The sequence below is a fragment of the Chlorella variabilis genome, assembly GCF_000147415.1.
Source record: "Chlorella variabilis unplaced genomic scaffold CHLNCscaffold_1, whole genome shotgun sequence".
Taxonomy (NCBI): domain Eukaryota; kingdom Viridiplantae; phylum Chlorophyta; class Trebouxiophyceae; order Chlorellales; family Chlorellaceae; genus Chlorella; species Chlorella variabilis.
In genome coordinates this window covers 3,085,792-3,098,784 of record NW_005435087.1, presented here as the reverse complement: position 1 = coordinate 3,098,784, position 12,993 = coordinate 3,085,792, and the positions used below count along the sequence as shown (strand labels likewise).

Here is a 12,993-nt window from a genome sequence, read left to right as displayed (position 1 = left end):
GTGCGGAGGCGCCCATCAGCGGCGAGTGCTTGTACTTCTCGGGGTTGGACATATAGGGCAGTACAAGATCCTGCGGTACCGGCGCAGTCACCGCTGCCGTGCTCAGCGGCGGCGCCAAGGCAGGGGCAGCAAGCAGCCCAGCAGGTGCGCAGAGGTGGTGAGCGGGGCAGCGGTCCCAGCAGGCAGCACATGCAGCGCATGTAAGGAGCTGCAGGTGGTAACCTGCCAGCTGCGCTGCTGCCAGTACCGCCCAATATGTAAGTTACCTTGGAGGGATCGTAGCAGGGGAACTCTCCCAGCTTGCTCAAGTGGCCCTCTGGCTGCCACACCGGGTGCCTGCAGCGCGGCGCGGGCGGCAGGCGGGGAAACCGTGCTGAGCAGCAGCGGCGTGCCGACCCCCCAGGGGGGTCGTACGACCCCCCTGCAGCCGCCGGGGCACGCTGCCAGGCATGGCTGGAAGCAAAGGGCAGGCCCCGGCAGCTGCCAAGAAGCTCACCTCACTTCATTGGAGTACGTGTCGGCATCGTACCTGCGTCACCGAAAAGGGGGCATGGAGGAAAGTGAGGTGAGGTGGGGCACAGGAGGGAGAGGCAGGCATGCAGCCAGTGCCGTGGACAGGTAGCCAGGCACGCATGCACAGCCCAGCCCGCCCTGCCAGCCTCACCCCGTGCCGGCCGGCGGGTTGACGTCTGTGCGGCCCCAGTGCGACATGACAATGGCGGGGCGCAGCACGGCGGGCAGCCAGCAGGAGCCCTCGTCGTGCACCGTCAGCTGCAGGGGGCCGGGGTGCGACGCAGGCGGCTGTGAGCGCGGCTGTGAGTGCGGCTGTGAGTGTGCGGTAGGCAACGCGGCGCAGCGGGCCGGGCCATGCACGGCCTACCGCGCCCGGCTGCCCATCCTGCCAATCGCCCGTCCCGCCAGCCGCTCAGCCCAGCCGCCCATCCCAGCCCAGCCCCCCCACGCACCACGATGTGGTCCCTGCCTCCGTTGCGGTCCCAGTACGGGAAGTGCGAACGCACCCAGCTCTGCACCTCCATGAACCTGCAGGGGGTGGCAGGGGGGTGGGAGGGCACAAGCAGCCAGGTCGGGGCGGTCAAGGAGAGCAGCGGCAGGCAGGGCATGCCGGCGTCGGCGCATCGGCGCAGCGCACGCCGCTGCCACGAGCGCGCAGCGTGTGTGCAACTCCATGCCTGCATCGTGGCAGGTCAGAGCCCCCCCACCCTGGGTGCCCCTCACATGTTTGTGGCTCCGTGGGTGCGCTGGGCGGCGGGCCCGCCGTGGAAGTAAGGAAAGTCGTTCGAGTCTGCATGGGTGAGGGCCAGGGAGCAGGCAGCGGCACATGCACGGTAACAGGGAGCAGGGAGGGCCGCGGGACCAGGAAGGCAGGCAGGGAAGGCAGGGGACACAGGCAGGCAGACAGGCAGGCAGGCAGGCAGGGGAGGCAGGCAGGCAGGCAGGCAGGCAGGCAGGCAGGCAGGCAGGCAAGCAGCGCGCAGCAGGCAGGCGTCGCAACAGGCGCAGCGTCAGGCGCCGGCGGGCGGCTCACACAGGACGGGCCAGATGGCGCAGCTGGCGTAGACCTGCAGTGTGCGGGCGGCCAGGCAGCAGCCCGGGTGACAGCCCGCCAGCTAAGCGGCCATGGCAGCGCAGCATGCACAGAAAGCGGCCACGGCGGCCCGTCAACATTGACACGACAGCGCCCTGCGGTACAACAACGGTGGCAGCGGTGCATGTACGGTACGGTGCGTACGGGGAGATAGAAGTAGTCTGCCTCCTCCGGGTCCAGCGTGCGGTGCTCGCTCTGCAGCAGCATCTCGTGGATGCCTGCGGCGGGGGCAGGGCAGCGCGGCCAGCAAGCGGGTGGGCAAAGTGGAGCACGGGGAAAGCAGGCAGGCAGCATGACCGACACCTGCCTCCCTCAGTTAAGCTAACGGCACCCTCTGCCCCGTCCCGCACGCAGCTGCCAGCATGTCGGCAGCAGCAGGGCGGGCACAGCCAGCGGGGAGCCAGCCACATCAGCAGCACACGCCATCACCATCCACCGCCCAGCCCTCCCCCCCGCCCACCCACCCGTCTCGGGCTGATAGAGCCATAGGAAGGGGGTGTAGGACTCGTTCTGCTCGTTGAACACGCGGTGGGTGCAGTCGTCCTTGGCCACACGGTACTACAGGGCGATACAGGGGCAGCACACAGCGGTACGAACAGTCCCATCGCCAAACCGCCCACCCTCTGCAGGCGCCAGCCGCAGCGGCGCATGCGGGTGCCGCCATTGAATCAGGCAAGGCAGACGCGCGTCACCCGTCCTGCGCAGCACAGGCCCCCCTGGGCCCCGCGGCACTCCTCCGGCACACACACAAAACGCACCGCCAGCCCGGCAGCATCAGCCCACCTGCAGCATCAGTGCATTGTACATGGGCGGCAGCTCGTACACGTAGATGAGCGGGCGCCTGCGCGTGGCGCCCTCCGCGGGCTCCCGCGCCGCCGGCGTGTGCACAAAGGGCTTCAGCCACGGCCGCTCGCCCTCCTCCATGCCTGCTGGGCGCGCGGCGCGGCGCAGGACGCAGGGCGCAGGCAGGGCACAGCGCGGTTAAGCTTACAGGCGGGGGGCTGGCCAGCAGCCCCGACATCCTGTGCGGCCCGCCAGCCTGCGCCCTCCAGCCACCCAGCACGGCCAGCCGGCCAGCCCTGCGTGTGCAGCCAACAGCCCACCCGGGGTCCAGGGCGTGCCGGCGGTGCGGTAGGCACAGTCGTGGCCCCACCAGCCCTCGTGGCACTTGCAGAAGCCCAGCTGGCACTCGCCGTGGCCTGCAGGGTGATGGGGGGCAGGAGGGGCAGCTCAGAAGCAGGCGGCCAGGCCAAGCAAAGGGCCGGCCAGCGCAGCAACACCCCCAATGCAGCACAGCCAGCGCGCTTCCCGCCGCCGCCGCCGCCGCCACCGCCGCACCGTTGCACTGGTTGGGGCAGAAGGCCTCGTGCTGGATCTCACACTTGCTGCCGCCCACGCCATCCTGCACATGCCAGCCCCGCCCACACAACAGGCCGCTCCACTCAAGGCGCACAAGACCAGGCCTGCAACTTTGGGCTGCACGAACCTCTTCACCGCTGCCGGCTGCAGCCCCAGCCAGCAAAGCTTGCGGCCGCGGCCGCCTGCCAGCCTGCAGCACCAGCCAGCAAAGCTCACCAGGATGCAGGGGCAGCGGTACTCTGGCTCCTCCGCCACACACCACCCCTTGTCCCCGTACAGCAGCTCGGGGTTGACCGCCCCAAAGTCGCTCTTCTTGCCATCCCAGCCCTGCAGGCAGCAGGGGCGCAGCCGCGGGTGGTCAGACTGGCAGGCGGCGGGCGGCGCGCGGGCGGCTAGCGGTGCGGGAGATGGGCGGCAGGCAGCAAGGCCAGGCAGCGCCGCACACAGGTGGCAAAGCAGAGGTGAGGGCAGCGGTGTGGCGACAGGCTGGATGCCAACACTGCGTCGGCCCTGCTGCAAGCAACCCCTCGCCATGCGGGCATGCATGCAAGGCAGGCAGGCAGACAGGCAGGTGGGCAGGCGGGCAGGCGGCCCCTCACCGTGTTGCGGCGGCAGTAGTGGGCAATGGGGCGGCCGGGGCGCTTGGGCGGCGTGCCTGGCCTGTCCCCGGGGTCTGCTGGGATGCGGCCGTAGGCGAAGGTTTCATTGCAGTAGCAGTGGGCTGCAGGTGCCGGGGCAGTACAGGTGCCCAGGCTAAAGCTGGGTGCGGGCGGCTAGGTACCCTGGCTACACAGCCAGCGGGGGTTTGTGGCAAGCGCCAGCCGGCATGAGCGGATGATGCTGCCAGCCAGGCGGCAGCCACCAGGCGCAGCGATGCACCCCCACACCATGAAGCCACGCAGCCAAACGCCAGCGCCCCCGGCGCAGCCCGCCCACCTATGTCTTGGTCGCAGTAGTCGGTACAGGCCAGGGTGAGGCCCCACTTGCCCGGGTCTGTGGGCTCCTGGTACGGCTCAAACCCCGCCGTCCGCCACGCCTGGCTGCACGGCCGCTGCAGGCGTGGCGCAGGGCAGACGGGCGGCGGGGGCGGGGGCGGTTGGTTGTAGGCGTTTGGTTGTGAAACCGGAGCCATGGCGCAGGGCAGCTCGCGGGGCAGGCAGGGATGCCGGGCAGTCCCAGCAGGAAGCAGGGTGCTGGCCAGCCAGCCAGGAAAGCGCGGGGCCCGGCCCCCTCCCCAGCGCATGCATCCGCCAGGGCTCCCACCCGCATGCGCCGGCTGCAGTCGTCGCCGTTCCAGCCGGCGGGGCAGCGGCACCACCCCATCATGCCATCGCACACGCCTGCGGGGAAGGCATCGCAGCACTCGGGCAGCCACACCGGTGGCGTTGCCCATGGGACGGCATCACCGCACAGCAAGGAGATGCCGGGGTCAAGCAGTGGCGGCGTCTGCGAACAAGCAGCGGCGGCACACATCCTTCCCCTCGCCGCAGCGGCCCCAGCGCCGGCCCACTCACCGACCCAGTTGCACTGCGCGGTGGTGTCGTTGCCCCACAGGCACTGGCGGTCGCCGAGCGGCGGCGCCTTGGCGGGAATGGGCGTCTGCGCCTCGTACCGCCCGCACCAGTCGCCCAGTGCGCAGCCGCACCGCTCCTCCACCACGCTCGGGTCGGGCTTGGCGATAGGAGGGCGCGGCCGCCGCTGCAACCGGTCTGCTATGTGCAGGCCCTCCTTGGCAAGGCCGCCGTCGTAGCCGCCGCCGCTGACGGGGTCGCCACTCTCGCTGTCCTCCTCCGCCGACAGCCCCAAGTCCTGTACTGCCTGCCGTATCGGCTGCAGCAGAGCGAGATGGACTGGTGGGGATAGGGCTCAGGAGAGTAGGCTGCAAGCAGAAAACCTTGCCCCAGAGCGATCGGTGAAGTGCCGTCCAGCTCGCCTGGCTGTACGCCGACAAGTCCACATCGGCCACAATGGAGAATTTCCAGACGAAGACGCCCGCCAGCACCGCCAGCAGCACGATGAGCACTGCGGCCTGGCCACGGCCTCTCCTCTCCCCCAGGTGCGCCCTCGCCATGTCACAGATCGTTGGAAAGCCGGTGATGATTGCCGATGGGTTTCCTGCAGGCTGCAGCTTCTGTGCTCCGCGTGATGTGCCCCTCTGGCGCCCAGCCCTTCGACGCCTCTGCGCCGCCCACATCGCTTGGTATGGTTGCAGCAATGGCTGAAGCGCCGGGGAGCCTGCTAGCCTCCAAACAGTGGACTGGACTCATCCGATCCCTTGACGCTGCACTCCAGGAGGCGGTGGACTGCGATCGACAGCGGCTGCTGCTTAACCGCGGCTTTTGCCTTCAGCAGCTGGGCCTCTACCGCAAAGCGCTCAAGGTTGGCAATTGCAGGCCCGGCATGTGCGGCTCATCAGGGCTCCCGCACGGCGAGCAGCGCCCTCAACCTTGGTACAAGTCGCCTCGATCGGCCCGGCGGGCAGAGCAGGCCGCCTGCGGCCGCCGCCGGTGCCGCCGGTGTCGCCTGCCGCCCGCCTCCTTCCCGCGCTTCAAGCCATCACGCTGGCTCGCTGCCCCCCGGCTTGCTCTCACGCTCCCCGTCCCTGTCCCTGCGCCCACAGGATTATGAGGCGGTGCTGGCGGGACAGCCAGGTCAGGCGGCTGCGCTGCTCAGCAAGGCGAAGGTGCATGTGGCTCTGAAACAGCTTGAGGTGCGAGGCAGTCGGTATGGCTGGCTGGCTGCCTGCCTGCCTGGCAGCGCAGGCCTGCGTCGCACTGCCCTGCTGCCGGGTTTAGTTGGTGGCCACCTGGAGCTTGCCTATCGTGCCAGCCGCTGCCCCGATCCCAGATGGGACAGATGTTGCATTGTCCCACACCACACATGCCGGCTGCCTGCCCACCCGATCTGGCCCGCAGGAGGCCCAGGAATGTTTGGAGGAGCTGGGCAAGGCAGCAGATCTGGCTGCTGACATGGCGGTGCATCTGGAAGGCCAGCTGCTAGCGGCGGCACTGGCGGCAGGCGAGGTTAAGGAAGGCGCCAAGCTGCCACTGCTGCCGGCACTGGCGCCCCCCGCCCCACCGCCACCGCCGCCGCCACCAGCGCCTGCGCCTGCACCTGCCAAGCCGGCGGCAGCAGGCTTTGCCCCGGGCTTCCTGTCCGCGCCAGCCAAGCAGCCTGCACAGGCCATGTCCAGTGCAGCGCCAGCAGCAGCAGCAGCGCCACCCACGCCTGCAGGCTCTGCAGGAAGCGGAGCCGCATCGTCTGCAGCAGCAGCACTAGCAGCAGCAGCACCAGCAGCAGGCAGCGCCTCCCCACTGGCGTCGCAGGGAGGTGCCGCCAGCAGCGGCACTAGCAGCGCCGGCCAGCCGGCAGCAGCGGCAGCTGGGCCGCCGCCAATTGCAGCCGGGGTGGATCCTCTGCACAAGCTGATCGCCCGCGCTGATGCAGCCCAAGGTGCCCTGGCTGCAGCCACCGCCCTTGCTGCTGCTGGGACCGGCAGGCTGTGCCTGGCGTGGATGTGCCAGCTCAGCAGCTGCACTGCAGGCTGCAGGGTGTGTTGTCTGCCGTCTGCCCTGGAACGCCCCGATTATTGGAACAATCCACCTTGCACGCTTCCTCACCTCCATGCCCAGCCCGCCTGCCCCCTCGCCTCGCCTGCTCGCCGCGCCTGCAGGCCTGGCGCTTGCCGTGCAGCTGGTGAACGACGGCAGCTGCCGGGAAGCTGCGTCCCTGCTGGACCTGCTGCTGTACCACCACCCTGGCAACGTGGGCGCCTTTGCGGCACGCGGCACCGCCAGAGCCTTGCTCGGCGAGCTCAGCGGTGCGCCCGTCACGCCCCTCCCTGGTCTCCCCTGCCTGCCGCGCCACCCGCCTGTCATCAGGCTACACATGGCTGTGCTGCTGTGGCCACCGGACACAATCAGCGGCCTCCCCAGCCCCTCCGCCGCCCCTTCCTGCGTGCTCCCAGTCTGCCCCCGTCCCACATACCAACCCCTCCACCCTGCCACTTCTGCAGGCGCGGTGGAAGACTTCTCCGCCGCTATCCAGCTGGAGCCGAGCTTTGCCGACTTCTACAAGCGGCGCAGCCAGGCGCTGGCAGGTGCGGCAGCGCCGTGCGCGGCACCTGCTGCCGGCTGTGTCTGCAAGCGGGGAAGTTGCCACCGCTGCAGGCTGCCTGCCTGCCCCTCTGCCTGCCCTGCCCCCCATGGGCTTGGGTTCGCAGCGAGTTTCAGCGAACGCGAGTGTTCACCTGTCGGCCACTGCTGCCGCCGCCGCTGCTCCCTTGGCACAGCGCTGGGCGAGGATGAGCGGGCCGCCGCCGACGTGCAGAGCGCAATCAGCCTGTCGCCAGACGCAGCAGCCAAGGTGCGGCGCGGCATCCGCAGGCTGCCGTGCGCCGCGTGTTGGTGGAGATATGCATACGCCTGGACCGGCCCTAAATAGGCCCTTGCGGCAGATGCACGCGTACTCCACCCCCCCCCCCCACCACCACCACACACACCCTGATGTGGCAGCCTCCCTCTTTCCCTCCCTCTTTCCCACCCCCCTTTTGGGGTCTACCTTCTGCAGGCCGAATGTCACGAGGACCTAGGCAGGCTGCACCAAAAGGCAAAGGACTACCGCCGTGCGGAGCAGGAGTTTAGGGTGCGCCTCCCTGTGCTCCCAGCCGGCCCGGGTGCCCTGCTGCCTGTGCTGGTTGTGTGGGGCGCTGGCCTGCACCAGGGGGCGGTAGGCGCGTACAGCAGCGGCAGCGGGAAGGCACTTGCACCGGCGTTGCAGCGCTGCCCCCAGCATTTCCTGCCTTCCGCCCTGCCCTGCCCTCGCGACCACCGCCCGCAGGTCGCCGCCAGCCTGGCGCCAGCTGGGCCCCGCCTGGAGCTGCTGACCGCGCTGGGCCTGTGCCAGGTGTCGCAGGGAGACCTGCAGGCAAGCGCGCCGCGTGTGCCCTTGCAGCCGGGCCTCTAATGGTAGCCGGCAGGGTGGGCCTCCGGGCCTGCACCCAGCTGGCTTCCTCAATCCACGCCCAAGGGCGTATTCTTTCTTTCTTTCTTTCAGCCGGGCCTGCCTCGTGATGCGTGCTGGCAGCACACACACACACACACACACACACACACACACCTGCCCGCTTGTATCTATGCTTCTGGCCTCGCACCGCCCGTGCCGCCGCCTTGTACCGCCACCATCGTACTGCATGTACTACATGTACTACATGTACCGCAGGAGGGCATCGCCACCTACGAAGCCGCCCTGAAACTGGACGCAACCAGCAAGGACCTGTGGCTGAATCTGGGCATGGCCTGCAAGGAGCTCTGCTGGGTGGAGCGTGCGGAGCAGGTGCGCCCCTCGGGCCGCGTGTGTCAGGCGGCGCTGGCTTTAAGGCTGCTGGCGGCGGCGGCAATGCACGCCCAGCCGGCCGGGGCACACAGCAGGCTGGCTGGCTGGCTGGGGCCTGCTGGGCTGCTTGCAGCGGGGCAACCAGCCAGCCGGGAGCGAGCAGCGGCGGGCTCCCCGCCGCCGAGCATGTCCTTGCTCCGCATCGCTCTGCGCTGTGCGGTCTGACGGCCGCCGCCCCGCGGCCCCGTGCGCTGCAGGCGCTGCGAAAGGCGGCTCGCCTGGCGGGCAAGGGCGGCACCGCGGTGCACGCCTACCGCCTGCTGGCGCAGATGAAGCAGGGCCTGGGGGACCACCTGGGGGCGGTGAGGCCGGGCTGGGCGGCTGGTTTAGGGTTATTCTCTGCTGCACCCGGCTTTGCCTGGCTGGCTGGCACGGCCGCAGACCGAGGCTTGCTTCCGGCCCACACACACACACAACACCCGCTCTCCCGCCTTCCCCCCCCCGCGTGCCCGGCAGGTGCGGGAGCTGAACCGCGGCATCGCCGCCACCGACAAGCAGAGCCAGCGCATCGAGCTGCAGTTCCTGCGGGGTGAGCCTGGTGGCAGCGGCGCCTGGCGGCAGCGCTGGGCCGCAGCTCTCCAGCATCCGCCGGCACACGCATGCACCTCACGCCCCACACGCCAGCCCCCCGCTCCCCCACCCACCACAAACACGCACCCGGCAACCCCACACACGCCCACCCATCCGCGCCGTTGCCCCGCAGGCGCGTGCCACCACGCTGTGGGGCTGCACCGCCAGGCCGTGGAAGACTACCAGCAGACGCTGGAGGCGCAGGACTCTCTGGACCCGGGCAGTACCACCTCGGGGGAGCTGGTGTCGGTGGGTGCAGTGCGGGGTGCAGCTTGGGGCGCCTGGGGCGCAGTGTGGGGTCCTGGGGTCGCTGGCTGGGGGGGCTGGCTGGCTGGGAGGGGTGGCTGCCGGGTACCTGCACACCGGGGACGGCTGGCGAGGGTGGTTGCATCTGGGGCGGGTTGCTGGGAGGCTGGGCAGCGGGGGCTCTAGAACCTCCCCGCACGCACCTCCTCCCCTGCCTCCCTCCCCGCCTCCCTCCACCTGCCACTCAGCGCACCTGCTTGCCTGCCTGCCCGCCTCCCTGCCCCCCCGCAGTTCATCTGCCTGGCCTTCTACCAAAAGGAGATGGCGCTGTACGTTCGCAAGAACCTGGACAGGTGTGTGTGTCTGTGGCTGTGTGGCTGTGGCTGTGGCTGTGTGCTCGCACGGGCGGGCGCTGCGCTGCAGGCTGCTGTGGCAGCTGCAGCTGCTGCTGCTATTTGCCCCAACCGCGCCTGCCCCTCCCGCCCCTGCCCTGCTTTCCAGCCACGTGCTTTCCTTCTGCGTGGATGCCGACCTGCACCCCGAGTTCAAGGTGTGGCGCTGGGGCTGGGGCACTGCAGTACTGCGGTACTGTGGGGCTGGGTGGCCAGGGGTCGCGCCGTATACCGCCTGCCGCTTACCACCGATTGGCTGGTTGCTGTCCATTTCTGCCACCAACGCTCGCACACTCCACTCTCGCCTGCAGGAGCTGTGGTGCAAGAAGGGGCCTCCCTCGGGCACGTTTGTGTCCATGTACCGCGCAATAATGCAGGTACAGGCAGTCCTGCTCTGTACCTCATCTTGTTCTCTTTCTTCTCCTTCTGCCTTGCCGCCACGCTGCGCCGCCCCTGCACGCACCATTCTCTCTGCGACTGCCGCGGTCAGCCGATCCCCTGTGCTTTGCCCGTTGCCCGCCCGGCTGCAGCCGCAGCACCCGAATTGGTCGGCGCCCAAGCCGCCGCCGCCGCCCGCGGAGCAGCTGGGCCTGCTGCTGGAGGCTGCGGATGCTGTGGGGAAGCTGGTGCAGTACAGCCATCAGGTACCGCACTCATGCCGCTCGCCATGCTACACGCATGCGGCAGGAGGGGTGGCCCGCTGCAGCGCCTCGGTGCACAGCGGCTGCTTTTGTGGCACAGTGTGCCGGCGTGTGGCTACCTTCCAGACCTTCCCTGTCCCCACCCTCTCTCACCTCCTCTCGCTCCCACCCCCTCCCGCAGGGCTTCCTGCCTAACAAGCGCCAGCAGCGCATGGCGGGCCTGGCCGCCATTGAGTTTGCGCAGGCGCTGCAGCAGCTGGTGCGCCCCTGCGGCTCCTCCCCGCGCCGCACGCCACTGCTCCGCCTGCCGCACACTGCAGTGCACTAGCGCCAGCCCCCATGCGCAGCGCAACGCCGCTGCCTTAGCCCCGCCCTCCACCCCCCGACCCTCTTGCTCCACCCTGCCAGCTCTCCTTCTCCCCCCGCCGCCCGGCAGGCCGCAGACAAGCGGGAGGGGCGCCCCACGCTTGTGGACAACGCGGGGGCGTCGGTGAGCGCGCGGCGGCACAGCCGCAGCGGGCGGCACGAGATGGGGTGGCGGGACGCCATGGACGTCATTGTGAGGTGGCGCCAGCTGGCGGAGCCAAACGACCAGGTGGGGCTGCTGGGTGGCTGCTTGCTGCTCTGCAAGCAGCAGGAATAGCAACAACATCAGCACTTTGTTAGTGGGAGGGGTGGCGCGCGCACCTGCTGCCTGGCTTCTTGCAAGACGCTCCGTGTGTGGCGGAGCGGCCAGCCCGCTGGAGCAGCAGGGAGCGTCTGCCCGGAAGCGCGCTGCATCTCCGCCGTCGCATTGACGGTACCGCATTGTACCGCCCCGTGCCGCAGGTCATCTGGGTGGACCTGCTGACGGAGCGGGAGTTCAACGCCGGCTTCGGATCCCACACCCCCATGTTCACGGGGCAGGTGCGCGGGCGGGCGGCAGGCTGGGAGGGGGCAGGCGGGCGAGGCGCAGCGAGGGCGGGGCCGGCCTGCTGGCGCTCGCCCAGCGGGCTGGCTGCTCCTGCCCCTGCCCCCGGAACGGGCGCCGGTCCTGCTCGTGTGTCTGGCGCCGCCCCTGCGTTGGCGACGCCGTGCTGCAAGCTCATGCTGCCACTGGTACTGCTGGATGGTACCGCTGCAGACCAAGTGCGTGCGGTACTACATGATATTCCACCGCGCCATGGCCGTCATGAAGCGGGTGCTGGCAGCTGAGAGGAAGGCCACCAATGCCAGCAACGCGGCGGGTGAGTGTGGGCGAGGGGGCTTGGTGGGGTGAGGTGGTGGTGGGGTGGGCGTCGGGTGGAGGCACGGGCTGCTCCTGCCGGCGCGGCTGAGCCTGTTGCAGCCGCCCGCCCCTGCCTGCCTCAAACCGGCCGTGCTACCTCACCTGACCTGCTCCTCCTGCCCGCAGTGGAGCTCGACACAGAGGAGCGGCAGGCGGCGGCGCAGGCGGCGGAGACGGCAGAGGCAATGTGGAAGGTGGGCGGGCGGCGGGGCAGGCGGGTGGCAGGCGCTGGGCGTGCCACCAGCGCCGAGTGGCCTTGCGCCTCCCTGGGGGGTGCTGCCTGTGTGCCTGTGTGCCTGCTGCCTGCTCGCCTGGCAAGCGAGCACAGCCAGCCGGCCTGCCAGCCTTGTGGTGGTGTCCTCTCCCCTCGCACACATACACATGTTCTGCCCCACACACCTGCGCCCTGGCACCCCCTTGCCGCAGGCGCTGGGGTCGGACTGCTGGGTGGTGGTGCCCATTGAGAGCACCACGCGGCCGGGGCACACGGTGGGCCGCCGCCGCCGCCGCCGCCGCCGCTGCTGCTGCCGCGGGCCTGCCGCCGCTGCTGCTTCCGCGGGCCTGCCGCCGCTGCCGCAGGCGAAGCCCCTGACATTGGTTCGAGCACAAGCAGGCACAGCGCCTGGCATTGGGACCTCGAGCAAGCAAAGCCCCCCGGGCTTCCATGCAGCTGCCATGTACACACACACACACACCTCCTGCTGCGCCCCCCATGCAGCTGGAGGGCACGCGGCTGACTGTCGTCAGCATGTGCAAGCAGGCGGCGGCGCCAGAGGAGCAAGCACAGTGAGTGGCAGGGCCGCGCTGCCTGCCGCCACACTGACCAGCCTGTGTCCCACCCACACGGGTGCCCATCCCTGCCGCACGCACACCGGAATCACACACACACCGTGAGCGTGACCCCGCACACCTGCCCCCCATCAGGCCGGTGGCTTTCCGGCTCGGCAACGGCGTGCGCGGCGCCGAGGTGGCGCAGGGCGGCGAGGCGGCGCCCCCCAAGCCGCGGCCGCAGGTGGGGGGGGGCAGCCCCCGCCGGCGCTGGCCGGTGCCGCTGGCTGCCTGCACCGGGCCGGCGCTCCAGCCTCATTGGCCCGCCCGCCTTTCCCTCTGCCTACCGCCGGCACACCTTTGTTTCTTCGGTTTACCTGCTGCACTTCCAATTATTACCCACCCCCCGGATGTGTCTGTACACACGCTCTCACCCTGTGGCCTCCTGGGCCCTCCCACCTCCTTCGGTTTACCTGCCCCACTCCCACACTCCCATTCCCTGCCTCCCCCGCCCCAGCTGCCACCCCCACTGCCCACCCCTGCCCTGCCTGCAGCCCGACGCTTACGAGTTCTCCATCCGCACACCCGTCACCCCAGCCCGGTGGGACGACTACCACCAGGCACGCCCGCCTCCTGTGTCGTGCTGCCTGCGTCTGCCTCCTTTGCTGTCTGTGCTGTTTTCAGTCGCTGCCGCCGCTGCTGCCGGCTGCTGCCTGGGGCTGGTTGCTGGGGGTGGTGGGGGGGGGGGGG

At 69.9% G+C, this 12,993-nt stretch overlaps 2 protein-coding genes across 2 annotated transcripts in view; one reads left to right on the top strand and one right to left on the bottom strand.

Moving 5' to 3' along the window:
* The window catches only part of CHLNCDRAFT_133704 (hypothetical protein), a gene marked incomplete at both ends in the record, with an annotated part of 7,068 nt that extends 2,032 nt beyond the window's left edge, over positions 1-5,036 (bottom strand). The window contains 17 exons of the mRNA XM_005851911.1: positions 248-336; positions 497-529; positions 665-771; positions 966-1,041; positions 1,237-1,303; positions 1,547-1,580; positions 1,751-1,824; positions 2,071-2,164; positions 2,390-2,532; positions 2,710-2,805; positions 2,945-3,008; positions 3,182-3,292; positions 3,565-3,686; positions 3,902-4,016; positions 4,229-4,305; positions 4,480-4,795; positions 4,923-5,036. Of these exons, the coding sequence (XP_005851973.1) occupies positions 248-336; positions 497-529; positions 665-771; positions 966-1,041; positions 1,237-1,303; positions 1,547-1,580; positions 1,751-1,824; positions 2,071-2,164; positions 2,390-2,532; positions 2,710-2,805; positions 2,945-3,008; positions 3,182-3,292; positions 3,565-3,686; positions 3,902-4,016; positions 4,229-4,305; positions 4,480-4,795; positions 4,923-5,036 (1,732 nt within the window). The remainder of the gene's footprint in view (positions 1-247; positions 337-496; positions 530-664; positions 772-965; positions 1,042-1,236; positions 1,304-1,546; positions 1,581-1,750; positions 1,825-2,070; positions 2,165-2,389; positions 2,533-2,709; positions 2,806-2,944; positions 3,009-3,181; positions 3,293-3,564; positions 3,687-3,901; positions 4,017-4,228; positions 4,306-4,479; positions 4,796-4,922) is intronic.
* A 143-nt stretch (positions 5,037-5,179) lies between these two features.
* CHLNCDRAFT_133703 (hypothetical protein) overlaps positions 5,180-12,993 on the top strand; it is a gene marked incomplete at both ends in the record, with an annotated part of 8,516 nt that continues 702 nt past the window's right edge. Inside the window, 25 exons of the mRNA XM_005852228.1 lie at positions 5,180-5,344; positions 5,586-5,675; positions 5,881-6,418; positions 6,639-6,785; positions 6,981-7,064; positions 7,257-7,330; positions 7,535-7,609; positions 7,805-7,870; positions 8,186-8,299; positions 8,557-8,661; positions 8,816-8,888; positions 9,063-9,178; positions 9,467-9,528; positions 9,677-9,725; positions 9,879-9,944; positions 10,098-10,211; positions 10,390-10,467; positions 10,645-10,803; positions 11,037-11,114; positions 11,332-11,434; positions 11,602-11,669; positions 11,902-11,964; positions 12,194-12,261; positions 12,400-12,487; positions 12,798-12,878. Coding sequence (XP_005852290.1) covers positions 5,180-5,344; positions 5,586-5,675; positions 5,881-6,418; positions 6,639-6,785; positions 6,981-7,064; positions 7,257-7,330; positions 7,535-7,609; positions 7,805-7,870; positions 8,186-8,299; positions 8,557-8,661; positions 8,816-8,888; positions 9,063-9,178; positions 9,467-9,528; positions 9,677-9,725; positions 9,879-9,944; positions 10,098-10,211; positions 10,390-10,467; positions 10,645-10,803; positions 11,037-11,114; positions 11,332-11,434; positions 11,602-11,669; positions 11,902-11,964; positions 12,194-12,261; positions 12,400-12,487; positions 12,798-12,878 — 2,724 coding nt within the window. The remainder of the gene's footprint in view (positions 5,345-5,585; positions 5,676-5,880; positions 6,419-6,638; positions 6,786-6,980; positions 7,065-7,256; positions 7,331-7,534; positions 7,610-7,804; positions 7,871-8,185; positions 8,300-8,556; positions 8,662-8,815; positions 8,889-9,062; positions 9,179-9,466; positions 9,529-9,676; positions 9,726-9,878; positions 9,945-10,097; positions 10,212-10,389; positions 10,468-10,644; positions 10,804-11,036; positions 11,115-11,331; positions 11,435-11,601; positions 11,670-11,901; positions 11,965-12,193; positions 12,262-12,399; positions 12,488-12,797; positions 12,879-12,993) is intronic.